This window comes from Phasianus colchicus, chromosome 9 (assembly GCF_987193195.1).
Source record: "Phasianus colchicus chromosome 9, bPhaCol1.hap1.1, whole genome shotgun sequence".
NCBI lineage: Eukaryota > Metazoa > Chordata > Aves > Galliformes > Phasianidae > Phasianus > Phasianus colchicus.
The window spans coordinates 25,223,909-25,239,647 of NC_143444.1; the positions used below are offsets into that span (position 1 = coordinate 25,223,909).

General features: G+C 36.1%; 1 protein-coding gene across 2 annotated transcripts in view; it reads right to left on the minus strand.

The window, feature by feature from the left end:
* SPATA6 (spermatogenesis associated 6) overlaps positions 1 to 15,739 on the minus strand; it is a 41,290-nt gene that overhangs the window by 20,711 nt on the left and 4,840 nt on the right. For both annotated transcript variants that reach the window (XM_031602125.2, XM_031602132.2), the window contains exons 3-10: positions 15,033 to 15,081; positions 14,105 to 14,146; positions 12,696 to 12,820; positions 8,254 to 8,334; positions 5,466 to 5,744; positions 3,791 to 3,878; positions 2,277 to 2,317; positions 1,115 to 1,293 (exon numbers count right to left, since the gene is read on the minus strand). In XM_031602125.2, coding sequence (XP_031457985.2) covers positions 1,115 to 1,293; positions 2,277 to 2,317; positions 3,791 to 3,878; positions 5,466 to 5,744; positions 8,254 to 8,334; positions 12,696 to 12,820; positions 14,105 to 14,146; positions 15,033 to 15,081 — 884 coding nt within the window. The remainder of the gene's footprint in view (positions 1 to 1,114; positions 1,294 to 2,276; positions 2,318 to 3,790; positions 3,879 to 5,465; positions 5,745 to 8,253; positions 8,335 to 12,695; positions 12,821 to 14,104; positions 14,147 to 15,032; positions 15,082 to 15,739) is intronic.

The window sequence follows — 15,739 nt, forward strand, 5'->3', positions numbered from 1 at the left end:
TTTGGAAATAGGAGTATTAGAGTGTGTGTAGGCTACAAAATACACCCTTTGAGCACTCACTAAATGAAGTACCAATTGTAATAAGGAGAAAAGAATCAGAAATGAGCGCGAACATGCTGTCAAAATACATACACGAGTATGGCTTTAGATAAATACTTCAGAATCAAGGGACAGGACATCAGTTTGATCCTAAGCATCTTCAAATTGTTTTAGGTACTTGGTTATTCAGGCCCAGATTTGCATACAACCTTCCTACCCCCAGAAAGTCACCTAGTAACCTATTAAGCCAGATGTATAGCAGGAACATCATGTACCCAGGACACATACTACTTAACAGGAAGTAGGGAATACTCTCCTTGTGGGATTGGAGTGCTTAAACATGAGAAAACTGCTTGTTGAAATTTCTTCTGTTTCACCCTCACAAGATACTGGAACTTCTATGCTTGCCCTACATGCTCACCTAAGGATTGAAATCCACCAAATTAGGGGATATTAATATAAGAGGACTAAAAAAAAAAAGAAAAAAGAATATATACAGAAATGAACACACACAGAATTGCTACAGAGGCCAATACTTCAGCTTAAAACAAAGCAGAAGAATCATCTCAGTCTGTAACGATACTAATTATAATAAAGTTGCCCATGGACATTACTCAAACTAGTCACATATTTGACTACAGCACAACCAGAAGTACATACTTACAAACACTAAGGTGAAAAGGACAGAAGGAAAAAAGGTTTCCACATAGCTCTAAAACATCCTACTTGACATATATCTATATTTGTATTCCTGATAGCCTAACACCCTCTGAAACGTTACTTATTTACCTACTTAAGTTTTCCCTATTTAAGATTTGGTGGATACTGGGGACATGTAATCAGAAGCTTTATTGTTTGAGGGGAGGTCAGCAAGAGTGAGGTCAAAGATCCTTTTCATTGCCATAATATTTGTATTATAATCATTAAGCAGAGAGGTGATGGCGAACACAGCTCCTGATAAAAAGTCTTTTCATCCTGTATACCTCCAAACACAAAACCTATGGTCATGCAAGTACTGTTATGATCTGCTCTTTTTAATGATTCCAGAATTTCACAAACAAAAACAAGTTATTACCTTTCCCTTAGAGAAGATCGATTTAGTACAGAACTCAGAGAATGCTTCTGAAATGCTGAAGGTGCTGAACGCACTAATGAACCACCAGAATGGACCAGCCTGTTGGGTGAACTGGAGATCACATCCTCACTACAAACATAAGAAGAACTGTCACGGCCTTTCCCATGAGTAGATCTTGCCTGTTAAAAACAAGAAGAAAAAAACACCAAACCTCGCTAAACTGCATCATGAATATCAAGAGGTACAGTTTTCTTTTTTAAACTGAAGGGTTACAGGCTTTCCATACACGCAGGAATATCCACTTGCTGGAGAAGAGCAGAGATCCCCATTTTACAAAAGGGGGGATTTGAACTAGGAAGTGTTCCCTGCTGGTATCTAACACGCTGTATTATAACAAAGCCTGGTTTTCAGGCTTGCTATCATCTTATTCTGACTGCACAGTGTAAAGTCCCCCATTTCATAGGGTCATCAGAGATTCAGAGTGATGCCCAAGAGTCTACACCAATAAACCTCAGACCTCTCCTCCTAGGACCCCTGTTTAGACTTATTTTTTTCCCCCATGACTTTTACTTCCTCCAGGAAAAACTCTGGTCAATCTGCTCATCTCCTCATCAATCTTAACTCTTCCAATTACTCCTTTCATAGCACCTCTTAATCTGAAGTACACCATTCAAATGTCTCCATGAGTTGCCCTGGTTTACAATAGAACAAGATAGAACCCTGACATTATCTCTAGATCCTCCATTTATAAAGCACCTAAAATCTTAACAATTTAATGTGAAATGACAAAATAGTGGCTTGCCATTTGTACTTGAGCTACCTTTGCATAATATTCTGGAAAAAAGTTTGATCTCAGAACGACCAGGAAGATTACTATAAGTCACTTCTCAAGGCTCTTCTACAGTCTTACCACAAGCCTTAACGCCAAGGAGAAGTCCTTTACCTACAGGCATGAACATATCACAGAATATTGTTTTGCATTTGTATTTAAAAATAACCCATCAGCAGGGATAAATAGAGTTATATCAGATTTTAAATATCCTTCGTCTTGTTTTTGGTAGTGCAGTAGATAGTTACAAACATACCTACACAGAACAAACCTCCTCACTCAGGGCTTCCCCCCAAAACCAGTTTGTAAACAACAGCACTACAGAGTACTCACTTTGGTTTTCTTGGGTCTGTAGCTGCCAAGAAGAGAAAGATCTAGAGAAAGAAAAAAATTGTGTACTTGAAGAAATTCAAAAGAAAATTTGAATGCCCGAGTTTTTTTAAAAAAATCTTTTACAAAATAGCTTACCTCTCCTCCCAAACAATAATAGACCAAGTTATTATTACAGACTGTGAAACTCTAAACAGTCTTCTCAGTAATATTTCACTATCTTCAGATGAAAACAATGACTTCACATTTTACTCAATACAGCACAATACAGTTAATACATTAAGTCAGTGCAAGCACAATCTTCTATGTAGACAGAAGTAGCATATTTTGCTAAGCTATTATTTGTCTAGATCAATAAAAAGTAAAGCTCTATCAGTCTGAAAAAAATCTCATTTACATTACTCTACCTTCCCATGCTTTTTGGAACAAGCTTCCCTACAGCTACCTCCTTCTCCTCTGATCACCTCCTCATTCTTTCCCTCACCACTGGTTCACAAACACAAGTTATGAAGACCACAAAAGCAGAGGAACTATTAAATCCACACCAGCTCAGGGTGTCTGACCACTGTCAATATGCACCTCACGCCAAAGAGAATGACATTAATTATGTCTGCCTTTTTTATCAGTTGTATCAGTCTGTACTGAGCAGCCCTAACGACAACCTATTATCGTCTACCTGCACAAAAGCAAAACCAGACTAAATTGTACTGTAATCACAAAAATTTATGCTTTATAAAAATTAGATTTAAACTTCAATACACAGAAACGTGACTAGTAAACCATTTGGATGTTAGTTGTGAAGCAGGTCTCACTCTCCTAACCATTGGCTAGATACCATCAACTCATTTGTAAGTACATAATGATATCAGATGATAGTAGGTCTATTACATTACCTTGATACAACAGATTGATATGCACGATCCCAAGAATGAGTAACCTTTAATATCCTGCACCCAGTATTATTACAAAGAAAAAATGTAAGATTTAAATTTCTTGTCCTGCACCCTTTATAAAACACTCAGTTACTGTTGCCAGTGAAAGTGGAAGGAGACATGCGCATGCATCCTGGATGCCCATTAACAATTGTAAGCCACAGATCCACTTAAAAAAAAAAAAAAGCTGATATAAACATTATTCATTTTTGGAGCAACAGAGCTCTCGAATTTCAAAGTGATCAACATTCCAGGCCTGACTAACACACCCACTGACTGAGGTGCTGATTTGTTACTCTATGCAACTAATCAAAACAGGTGGATGGAACAGAGTGCCTGGACACTCTGGTATTTTCTGCTCTTACTTTCCTATCACATTGAACTACGTTCCAATTCCCGAGGTAAAGAAATATGCAAACCCACCTTTTGCAACAATAGGGTTATTTCACTGCTCTTATTCTTCCTATCAAAGAGGACCAGGTTTTTCTCCATTAGAGATTGCTTCAAACCAAAACAAAAAACCCACCTGACTAAGCTATTGGAGAAAAAAAGCATTAATGAGAGATAACAGTATTAAATACTGACCAGGGGTTACCTTGGACCAAGCTTCCATTGAGCCTTCTCGCAGGGTACAGCAGGCATAAAGCTCAGTTCCAGGACTTGGTTGTTCTACCTGAAGCAAAACTACTGTTAAGAGGTGCAGTATCAGATGTTTCTATCTCTACACATATTTTTGATTGTTTTTTTTTTTGTTTCATAAGACCACATCCAGTCCTTTCTGAAAACACTTATTCAAATACAATTTAAAAACATGTTTATATGCAATAATGGTAATAATATAAACATTAAGAACAAAAACAGTTCTAGAAAGGTCTAGAAAGCTCAGAATGTCATGTTGTTCAAAGGAATAAAAATGCAGATATTTCTCCTTCATTTATAACGTTTTTATGAAGATATCTTTTTAAAGACTACTTGATACCACACATTTATTCCAAATTGTTCAGACCTTACAAAGTGCTGCTGTTCCTAGTTTAATAAGTTATATTTTAACATAATTTAATTTTAATTGTCATGCAATGTAGTACTGCCAAACCAAGAGATCTCAGCAATAAAGATGCTCTAAAAGGAGCATTCTCATTCTAGAAAAGCCATGATGTCAGGAAGGGATGCACTAAGAGACAAGAATTTTCCTTCCTGTACAAATATAACAGAGCAACTGAAATCAATAATCAGTATTTACAGATGTTGTAATTAAATTGTGAACTTCACCTATAGATCAAAAACCAGAAAAAAATTGATTAGCGGAAGATAAAAGAAAAATAACAGAGACAGATAAATAGAAGGATGATGAATAATTAATGGATTAATAAGACTAATTTGAATTTCTAAAAAAAAAAAGTACCTACAAGTAGAAGAAAACTTGTGAAAGAATTTTAGAATTTGATAAGCTATTACTACTTGTACAAGAAAAATGAAATAATGTGAGAGGTAAACTAATTAAATGCTAAATTATCTCAACGGCTGTAACAAATGTTCAAAATTATAGACAAATCACGTCACAGCACAGAGTCAGAACAATTCCATCTTGGCCCCTACACCTTTTCAGCAATATCCTTAAAAAAGTGTATGGCCAAATTGTAACAAAGCAATTTGCTGGAGAACACCTTCATCCAAGAGGCTGGGCAGTCTGGACCTGCAACAAAGCACTTAAATGAAGTTTCTTCAAGTAACTACTTAATTTCAGAACAGTTTTTCCACATACAGTTCTCATGAAAGTGCTAAATGCAGGCTGGTTATCAGCTGTAAGTCAAAGTATCATAGATGTAGCTTTGAGTAAAGCAAGTGTTTCAAAGATCATAGAATGCTAACAAAGTTGAAAGAGGCAGTGTACGTGTTCTTAATGTGACTAGACACTTCTTCTTTAAAGTCTTATTCGGGATTTTTTAATACTAATATCAATTACTTCCAAGTTGAATTTATAAAGCTATTATACTGTCTAGCGTGCTGGAAAAAAAGAAATGGGGCCTCAGAGAATTTAACCAAGATATTCATGAAAGAATTTGATCTTTGTCTATTACTAACAGATAAAATTAACTAAAATAAAATTCTTTTATATTTAAATAACTACATGACAGGCTGGAAAGGAGAAAAAAATTATTCATCTAAACTAACAGATGAATGAATTTTTGGAGCAGTATTCAGTGAAAGAACAATGTTTGATCTCAGCTTAAGCTAGAAGTACTTTGTAGAGAATACAAACCCGTCTAACTACAAATGGAGGTTTATCAGTTTCTCTTCTGAATTCGTAAGGACCCAGGTTTAAGTGGGCCAGTCGTTGCCTGGCTTCTTCTGACAGCTCACACATCCGTCTTTTTGTGTATGGAGATGGAGAACGTGACTTGGAAGCTATGGTAGGCTGCTCATAGCTCTTTCTTGCTACACTGTGACTGTTTTTCTCAGGTGAAAGCATGTTTTTCTTTGGTAACTTTGTTTGCAGTTTTCCATTTGGAGTTGAGTGATGCACCCAATTCAAATCATCCTAAAGTGAAAAAGAGAAATTATCTGCTTTGACAGCATGCAGAACAAAGACCACTGACAGTAACAGAAACAGGGAACTAATAATTTTAACAGAAATTGATGCTGTATGTCAGCTGAAATTCCTCTCAGAAGACTATAATCAGACAGCTATTTAAAAAGCAACAATGTATTTACCATTTTGTCAGAATCCAAAAGGAGGTTAAAACACACATTACCACATGTTGGAAGTTAAGTGCCTAATACTTCACTCAATTAGTTTGTTCATTTCTTTAGCATACAGAGACTGTAAAAAAAACAAATTGAGTTTTGTATCAAGTTCATTTAACACAAGCTTTATCTGCATTAGACATAAAAAATTGTGCAGCTTTTTTCATCTGTTTAAAACTTCTAAAATACATATCTTAAAAGTCTTCTCCATTCATATCATTTAAAGTTGCCTAAAATTCACAAGAAGTGTAACTGTACTCTGAAATTTATATTTTCTTGGAACACTACTTGCATAGAGTGTGTTAATCAAGAACGTTTTGTATAGGTAACAAACTACAACAACAAAAAAAAAAACAGACCATCTTTCCAAGATCATCTTCAATCAGGTGAATACTTTTGCAAAAGTAGAAAAATAGCTGTTTGTATTGCTGCCAGTTTACATACAAAGTATGTATTTTTTTCAGCCAAGGTTCACAGAAATCACACCATTTTCAAATACTGCTTTAGAAGTTTATCTCCAAGGAGATACTGCTTTTAAAATACTCACATTTAACAGAATGGAGGAAAGTTGGGAAATAATCACCCTCACCAGCTCTCTGTGCACACTACAGTACATGAGCATTTTGTTTACTTGCTTGTTTTTCACTGGCAGAGCCTACTTAACAATTCAGATTAGCTCCTCTTCCAAATAATTATCAAATTTTCAGTGACCAATTTAAAAGTCTGCAAAACTCATTCCAACACTGAAGTTTTATTTGAAATACATTATCATTCCTTTGCAATTCTTGGCATTAAATGCACATTTAATTACTCTGGAAGCACTATAGGTCAAGGAATTCTAGATTATACAATTCTTATCAGACTACTAAATCAGTGGCATGTTTTAACTTAGAATACCACAGTATGAATAATTAGGCCTTACAGTCAAATTTTACCTAAATTCCCATGTTACAGAAGCTCAAAAATAAAAGCATGGCAAGATTTTTTTTTTCCAGTTAGAAATTACTTTTTAAGCTTGAGGAAGTTGCCACTGTTCTTAAATATGAATGCTGCATGCATTATTTTAGTTCAGAAGAACCTAGGAATAAAGTGTCCAGCTTACCTTTGTGTCTTCCCTTCCACATATGAAACAAAGATGAGGTTGAGTGTTTTGTGCCAGCATAGCACGAATCTGGCATCACAAACACAGTTCACATTGCTTTCTGTTGCCTGTACTAGCACTTGTGCAGCTGGTAGTGAGCCACAGTGTGAAACTGTCCCAAACAAAAAAGAACCTAACTCTCTTCAACAGAAGATGACTATGCGTTTTCCTGGCTTAAACTAGTTGTGAAATTAAATCATCACTGTAGTCCATGAAAATTTAATGGAGATTTCGTAACATATTAAATACTTTCAAGGTCATTCTTTAGTTCCAAATCAAGCTGCTCTTACTGAAGTCCCCTTCAATGAGTTCAGTTTTCTATCAACACTAATTTTCACTAGTTTTCTTTTTTCTTTTTTTTTTTTAAAGAAATTCTTTAAGTGCCTCAGTAATATATTTTGCTAAAATTGAATTTTCTCAGTGAACTAACGAACAGTACCACGAATGGATCAAAGTCACCTCATCCTTTTTGCACACATACCTCCTTAACAATTCCATTTGAGCGATGCTGCACCATTTGCAATAAACGAGAAAAGGAGGAGCATGTAAGAGTAACTTTGTGTGACAGTCTGTCCCAGGAAACTATGACACAAACCAGTGAGATCAGAGAAGAGTGATACAAATTGATCTAACACATCAGAGAGGGTATTTCTCCCCAGTCTCTTCAGCTACTACTTCTTTAACTTTACTCACCGAAGAGACAGCATTTCTAGATTAATAGAAGGAATTGGTTTTGCAATAGATATCTTTGATTTGAGTGCTACTGACATCATATATTAATTGGTTTGTTTTTGATAACGTACCTTCTCTGACTTCACTAAGTTTCATTGTCCCACCTTAATTCTAAGTGTCAGTAAGAAACAGTGAGAAGGCATCTTCCCACCTACAATACACCAGGGATTAACACTTCAGCTGATCACAGAAAATAGAAGGTGATAATTGTTTCAGATTCAAGGAACTCTCAGCATTTACTGTCATGCACCAGACCCACTCTTTACTCATTCCAACATTTAATCAAGCTGTCAAGCACCCATGACAACTGCTTTAACCACAACAAAAGAATGAAAAAAGTTTGAAGTGAGCAGTATATGCAAAAAATGGAAACGAAGGCTATCAATATTAAATCTAGAAATTAAATTGCAAACAATTAAATTATGCTAACCTGTATGTGACTCCTTCCTGAGCTCAACAGACTTTCAGTAATAAGGGAGCTCGTAGAAAACCTCAATTTTGGTGCAATTCCCTAGAAGAGAGACCATAATTGAACATCAAGCCCCAACTCAAGATAAAGGGTATCAAAGAAGTAAATGTCACCTAATGTAACAAACCATCCCTAATTTCCAGCCATTTCCTTTGTTAATTTCAGCCTTTAATAAAGATAATTAGAAAAGACAGAACAGCAATGGTAAATGTCAAGATGCTAACATTTGCATTTCTGACAATTCAATTACAGATGATTATATTGCTTTCGTACAACAATTAAGGTCTGACTTTCATTTCAATACATTTCTTAGTCAAAAGCAATTTTAAAGATTTTTCACACCATGCTGTACAGCACCAATAAAAATTCCAGTCATGATCTGAAAGTTTCAATAATGCTAACTTCAGAAATTTATTTATAGTCTCAACTGTGTCACCTTTTTTGTAAGAATATTTTGAAAAATCCATCAATTACACTGCAAATAACTATTCACTTGTAACAGTGTCATTAGGAGTCCCCTTTGTTCTGTAACTCCCAGAGCAACATCTGATTCCTGTGGATCGTCTCCAATAATCTGCTTCTTTTCATGATCTCTTTCGTGATCTCTTAAGCACATGGCTGGCAAGAGGCAGGCCTAATTTGACTGTTCTGGAGGCAGTGGAATTCAGCTGGACCTCCTGGTCAACCAGCACACGTGTACTAATGGATTGGCAGGCCCCTGCATCTCTGAGAAACCACAGACAAGTGTGAATAATCTAAGAGCACCTACCACAGCTCTGTAGAAGCATATAGGGATTCAAGTGTCCCTAAAACTTCCTACTCTCTCTTCTTTCAAAACAGAGAGCTTGCTGTACAGCCCCAGGCATCTGCATGCAAAGACGTTTGTACAACTGAACGCAAAATTACTGTGAACCAAAAAGGAGCTCATCATTTTGTGATCCTGCCCCACAGCTGAGAATTAGCAGGAACTTCATGAGTGAAGGTTACTGCTGAACCAAAGGATTCCCTACCACCTGCCTAAACATGCATTCATTTCCCACAAGGGTGTACGATCCAGCCCCAGGTTAGATTATGAAAATGAAATGACAAAAATGCCAAGAAAGCTCAGTTAAGCAATTAGTAAGAGTCTGGCATTCAATCAAGTCAAGTTACGGCATATAAAAAGATTTTAGAGCTGACCATCTTTAATCAACTCGGTTTTACTACTAATGAATTGTCAAGTGCTATCAACAATTTAAAAAAGGACACATCAGAATCAGCAAGTCTATAAAAAGCAGAGCACCTCCTGCTCTTACAGAGAATGAGAACAGAATTGTTACGTGCTTACAGATAAAAAATCATATAAGACCACAGTTCTTCAGATAAATGGTTCATGGAGAGCACATACAGGATAGCACTTGCATATACAGGAGCGGGTCCTAAGTAACTTATAGATCAACAGAAAAAATGAGATTTCCCTTTTAATATATTGAATATATAGCATTATATATGAATATAAAGACCATTCGATAGCTCTAAACACTTTCTACAAATGAAAATCCAGTTAGAAAGTTTTGTGGCTCTATTTCCCTTCCACTGTGTTAGTGGTGCCAGTGGAAAACTTGTAGTGCTCTTGTACCAGTCACTGAACAGATATGACATCAATATAATATTAACTTCCTCATAGGAAAACTGTTAAGGTAGATCATATTCAATGGAAACTAAGTCTAATACATGTTATGTTCTTAGAGAGCATAAGAACATAACAGAACACCTCCCGTTGGTATGCTAACGAAAGGCAATGAAACTGAAAAGAATATGTTTTAAGTAACGTAGCAAATACTGTATGAAGGTGGAGAATGGAGATAAGAATGTCTGTCAGAAGTCACCACCAGTTGAGGTTTAAACATATTCTGAAAAGCAAGGGCTGCAGAGAAACACAGAAGAGCCAGCAAAAGCCTCAGCTGGGCAGCACTGGACCAGGAGAGATAACTTGAGGCATATCTGGTATGCATATTGTGTTTGTAAGCTTCAGAAGACGTTTAGCCAGAGACATTATCAGCCAAGTGCCAGATTTCTGGAGGAGTCCTGATCCTCTCAACTTGGGATTCCTTCCAACTGGCAGATTAGCAGTGTTCATCAGACACTGCTTGTCACTGCCTATCTGAACTCCACAACTGTAACCTCGCTGCTGCTACCTTTACTTTTTTAATAAAAGACAGTTATTGGGAATCAAAGTGCCAGAGAAGCACAGCTGTCAGTCTAAAATACTCAAAATCTCAGCTAACCATGAATAACTTTCTATGCAGGAATAACTCAGCTTGAATAGCACATGAATAACGTGAGTGATTTTTGTCCGCAGGACCTTGTTTAACACTTGGCCTTTTGTTTAGTGTTTACACTCAGTGCTTGGTGCTGACAGGAGACACTTGCCAGTACTGCTTAGGGAACACTAGAAGATGGAGGCATTTGAGACTTCACAACTTCTGGAGATACAAATCCTCTCATTGCAATCCCATTTGGCAACCAAAAGAGGAGCCACAAGTAGCTATTTGAGAGACTTCCTCCAATTGCATCAAACACAGCTTCGTTATTACTTCTGGAAATGGGGTCAGTATGCCAAAATCCTCTCTTTGAGCTGTTCTGATTTTCTGTGATGGAGATGCAATAGAGTATAACTGATGCTTCTGCAGTCCTCATTTCAGGGCAGAGATGTATTTTATTTACACTGCTGCTGAGGACAAGGAAGGACATTTCTGTCTATCATCAGTCAACATTTAAAAGCTACCAGTGTCATCATTCAGTTACACATTCAAATGATGCTGAGCACATCTGCTCACAGCTCACAAAGTATGACACCTTGTTTTACTAGAGAATACATAATTTTTTCTATTAAATAACTGAATCCAGCAAACAAAAACAATGCACAAACTTCTCTATGCATTTCTAATCACTGAAGTTTCTCTCACTGACTTATAACACCAGCACAACTGTATATGTGGCTGCATTGAGAACTCTGCATTTAAGGTCTTCTTTGTTTTCAGCATGGTTTTGCTGACAAACATATTTTTAAAGACTTAGTTCCCTGAACTAGTGCATAGTGTGGTTGCACTCAGAAGATGATGAAGTGATGGGAAAGGAACAAACAGCAAGATGTAGGAATGTAGTGTAATTGAAGGCTGGATACAAAACTACAGCAACTTAAAAGCTATATAAATGGAGACTCCTCCTCCTTCCCTCCTCCTCCTCCCTCCCTCCCGCCACCAAAAACATTCATAGGATAAGTTTGATATATCAAAGAGATGCCATGACAAAAAATGCCTTTTTCTTTCTGTAGGGACAATTTAAGCTGCTGCAGAACAATACATTTTGTATCACAAAATCACAGCTTTAATTCATTGAAATGTAGCACAGCATTAGACACCAAATTAGCACTTCTAATTGCAAGTGACAGGGCAATTTCCAGGTTGCCCTTGCAGGGGAAAGATTATACCAGCTAAACGATACCAGTGACCTTTAATCAGCCTTCCACCCACCCCAACAAAGTGTTTTTTAATCCAATCACAACAGATAGGGCAACTGAGTCCTAATTCAAATGTTCTGTCACTCCACTAGTACAACTTAAATTTCAAAACACATCCCCTATGCCAATAGCAACATCCTTTCTGAGGTATTCCACTGACATAGAAGATCCAACAGTCTTAAACTCTTTGATAGGGTAGTGAGATGAATTCATTTCCACTCAGCGTGCACTCGAGCCCATATCACCAAAAAATTAACATTAATCCATTGCACTTGTTCTGCCAATTAGTTGTCATTTATCATAGTTTTCATAAAATTGTAGAAAAGGCAGTTATTAAGAGAGCATGAAAAGGTTGAACAGATCTTGAAGAACAGGCTTCATAACTGAAAAACAATCATATAGCACTAAGCTAAATTTCAGTCGCTTCTTTTTTTGGTGGTGACTTTGGACCTCAGAGAGGCCCACAGAACAGATGCCATAGAATTGTATGCATCTGTAGTGACTGTCACAGTCTTAAGCATTTACAGTAAACGAAAACAAAAACTAAAAGGGGAGATTAGAGAGGAGGGTTACATGGTTTTTTTGTTGAGAATTGTGAATTTGATACAAAATCTCCCTCTTCAAATACCATCTGCATCATGGATTAAAATGAAATAGAGACATGTCACAGAATCATATGCAAACCACATGGAAATTAACTTCTTCACATTAAACACTTTTATGAAGCATTTTGTAAAAACCACAAATCCCTTCACTGAAGGTGCAACTGTGGATTTGTACGTTCAACACCTGAACTGGTAATATCTATCAGAAGAAATCGCTTTTCATTTTGAAGTAGTTCAAGGAGTTTGTCCACTGAAACACACTGTATCATAAAAACAATCCAAAGACATTGACTCACAGTAAAATAAGACGACCTCTTCATTAAAATCTCACGATCTATACCGTGGTGCTGATAGGTAAGCTTAGGGTTAGGGAACAGGAAGTCTCTCGTATTCTCTTCATAAGTAGCAAGAATTTCTCCAACAAAAAGAAAACATGCACTTTAAGTAGAAATTTGAATTAGCAGCAAGGCTCTATAACTCATATCACAGTAGGGAATAATGTCATCAATTAAATCAGCAGCAGAAATATTCAGAAACTGGCCTAAAAGCATGGTTCACTTATTTAAAAAGTATATAGAGAACAGCTGAGGCAATCTTCATTAGAAGCCATGGGAATTTCCTCAAGGTAATCCCTTCAATAGCTTCCTGCTTCTCTACTTTCCATGACACAGAAGAAACCAGCAGTTTTTAGCCAATACGTCGTCAAAAACTGTCTTATCTCATAATACAGAATGTTGATGCTTCTTAAATAGCAAATTGTTGTCAGGAAGAAATGCAAGCAACATCAAAATCAACACCTCAAGATTCTTCAAGTATTGTGGTCTGCTACTTTCTTTTAAAATATTTTCTTTAGGGGAAACCCATGAAAGCATGTTTTTATTAAAAACAATTAAGTATTGCTATTATAGTTATTTTGTCAGCTTCCACTGGGATGTATCACACCTACCTCTGAGTCCTGAAATTATTGAAGTCAAAATCTTTTAAGCCCCCCTGCCCCCCCCCAAAAAAATCCACACTCAGTACATTTTCTTGAATAAATAAGTCCAATGAATCACCTGCGAGAAGCAATTGTTTCTTTGAAACTACTAAAGGCAAGTAACAGAGAGTGCTTTTAATACTAGTTTCCAAACGAGTTCTCTTTCAAACTTGACTTTATTTCCAATAAAGACTTATATTATTCATGGGAACACTTGAATTTCATTAAAATAGATTTTTATAATCACACAAACCAATAACAGAAGTATGACAAATTGCTATTTATTATTGTCACCTATCCCAAGCGACCTGCAATACTTATAGTGAAGATAAGAGTTTTCCCAATGGTCACCATTAAAACAGAAGGGAAAAAAAAAGAAGTACCATTCTGAGAACAAGATGATATGCTCTGAATTTCAGACAGACACTGCAAGTGAATCGTGATGCAGTTAATAAGCAATGTGCTGGATGATTTCAGTTTATTTTTATTTTTATTTTTTTTTTTAGTATTATCACTTTCCAACATAGCAAGTTTCAATATTCAGTTCTATTTCAAGAATGAGATCCTCTTGATCTATTAACATTTTATATTCAAAGAACTATTTGTTGAAATGCTTCCTATTTTGTTTTTGCTTTTGTTTTGGAAAAAGTGATTGTGCTGTAATGGGCAACGTCCACATGGAAATTCACCTATTAAACTGCATAATTTATGAAGAGACTGATACAATACCTGGAGGAACGAGCTGTATTAGTTCAAGTACTGCTGTGTCAACTAGAAAGGAAGAAAAGTTTCTTTGTAAGTTAAAAAAAACTAAAATGAGAGGTTACTTAAAGAAAAATGAAAAAACTGCTCACTGATTGATAGCACTGTACTCAGTGACACCAACAATAAGAGCAAATAAAGAACAAGTTGCCTAATTCCTGGGAAAAAAACCAACTACAGATGAACACAATGGCATTAGCAGTATACAAAAAGCAACTCCTTCACTAAGAATTTGTTAAGTTCTACCTGCTTATAAGTTTGTCTTTGGAAATATCTTGTAAAGAAGATTATGCAAGCTTAACCACTTTTTCAGCTAACTCCCTGTATTAGGGAGCATACTCTTGCAGTTTGCATGCAGGGCTGATGCTGTCTCACTAAAACTCATTATGCTCCAGATGTGGTGAGACTGCTTACTGTAGGCATATATCATTTTCTTAAATATATACATCCCCACATACAGACGTTTTGTGTGAAATTAAGAAGTTTCATTTGAAATTAATCAAATAAGTAGTCAGACAGAGGAAACCATTATCTGTCTGGATAAGCAGTTGGATGTCCTGCTAATTAGGACATTTTCCCCTTGTATAGCATACAGCTTACATTTTAGAGGCTTTTTCTTAGTTAACAGTATTTTGGAGAAGTTGGTACTATCCAAAAGACAGCAAGAAACTTATGCCTCTACTGATAACAAACCTACACTATAAAGTCACTAGTGCTGTGGTCCTCATTTATTTAGTATAAAATGCACATTTGTTATCCACTAACTTTTCAGAGGACAGGCTTCTGATAAAAAAAAATAATTGTAACATTATTGTAATCCCCAAAATATCTTTAAATCCCATATGCAGATAACATTAATGCACACAACACAATATGCATAAAAAGCAGAACCTACCTTCTAGCAACTCCACAAGGTCTCCAGGATCAACTATATTAGCAAATATCTGGAAAGTAAATAAATACTTTTAAAAAATAATGGCATAGTCAAAGTCATCACATATCTCTGAAGGAAGAAGGAAAAAAACTAAAAATCAATATTCTTCCTTGCTTCAGATGGTTGTCAAGAGTTCTATCCCTCTCGGAAAAAAAGAAAGGAAGCTGGAATTATCATTTGACACACGATCATATTCATTGAAAGCTAGCAGTTCTTGTCAGATGCTTTCTAGCTATTTCAGGGTTACCTGCCCTAATTTAAATTATGAGCTATTGTGAAGAGCCAAAGACACAGAAGAAAGTATTGTTTGAGAAAATTTCAGGAGAGAAAGGTAAATTACTGAATGCATTAGAATTCTGATAGAAGAAGAATGTTTTTTAATGTAGTTCCACTTTAAGCTTAACTTATTCATGTACAGAGTACTGTTCAGATTTGATTTAAACTAATCCAATGGCAAGAGATAGCAAGGAATTGGGCAGGAATTCCTGCAAAAACATTTCAATGGATATTAAGCACATAATGGACTTCCCTGTAATTTTGCACAAAGTGTAGAATGGTATAAATCACTTTGCTGTTCCACACCTCAAACACTTGATAATACCAAAGCACAGTTCACCACAAGTATCTAGATCCATTCAACAGCCATTTGAAAATAGTTATTACTTCAG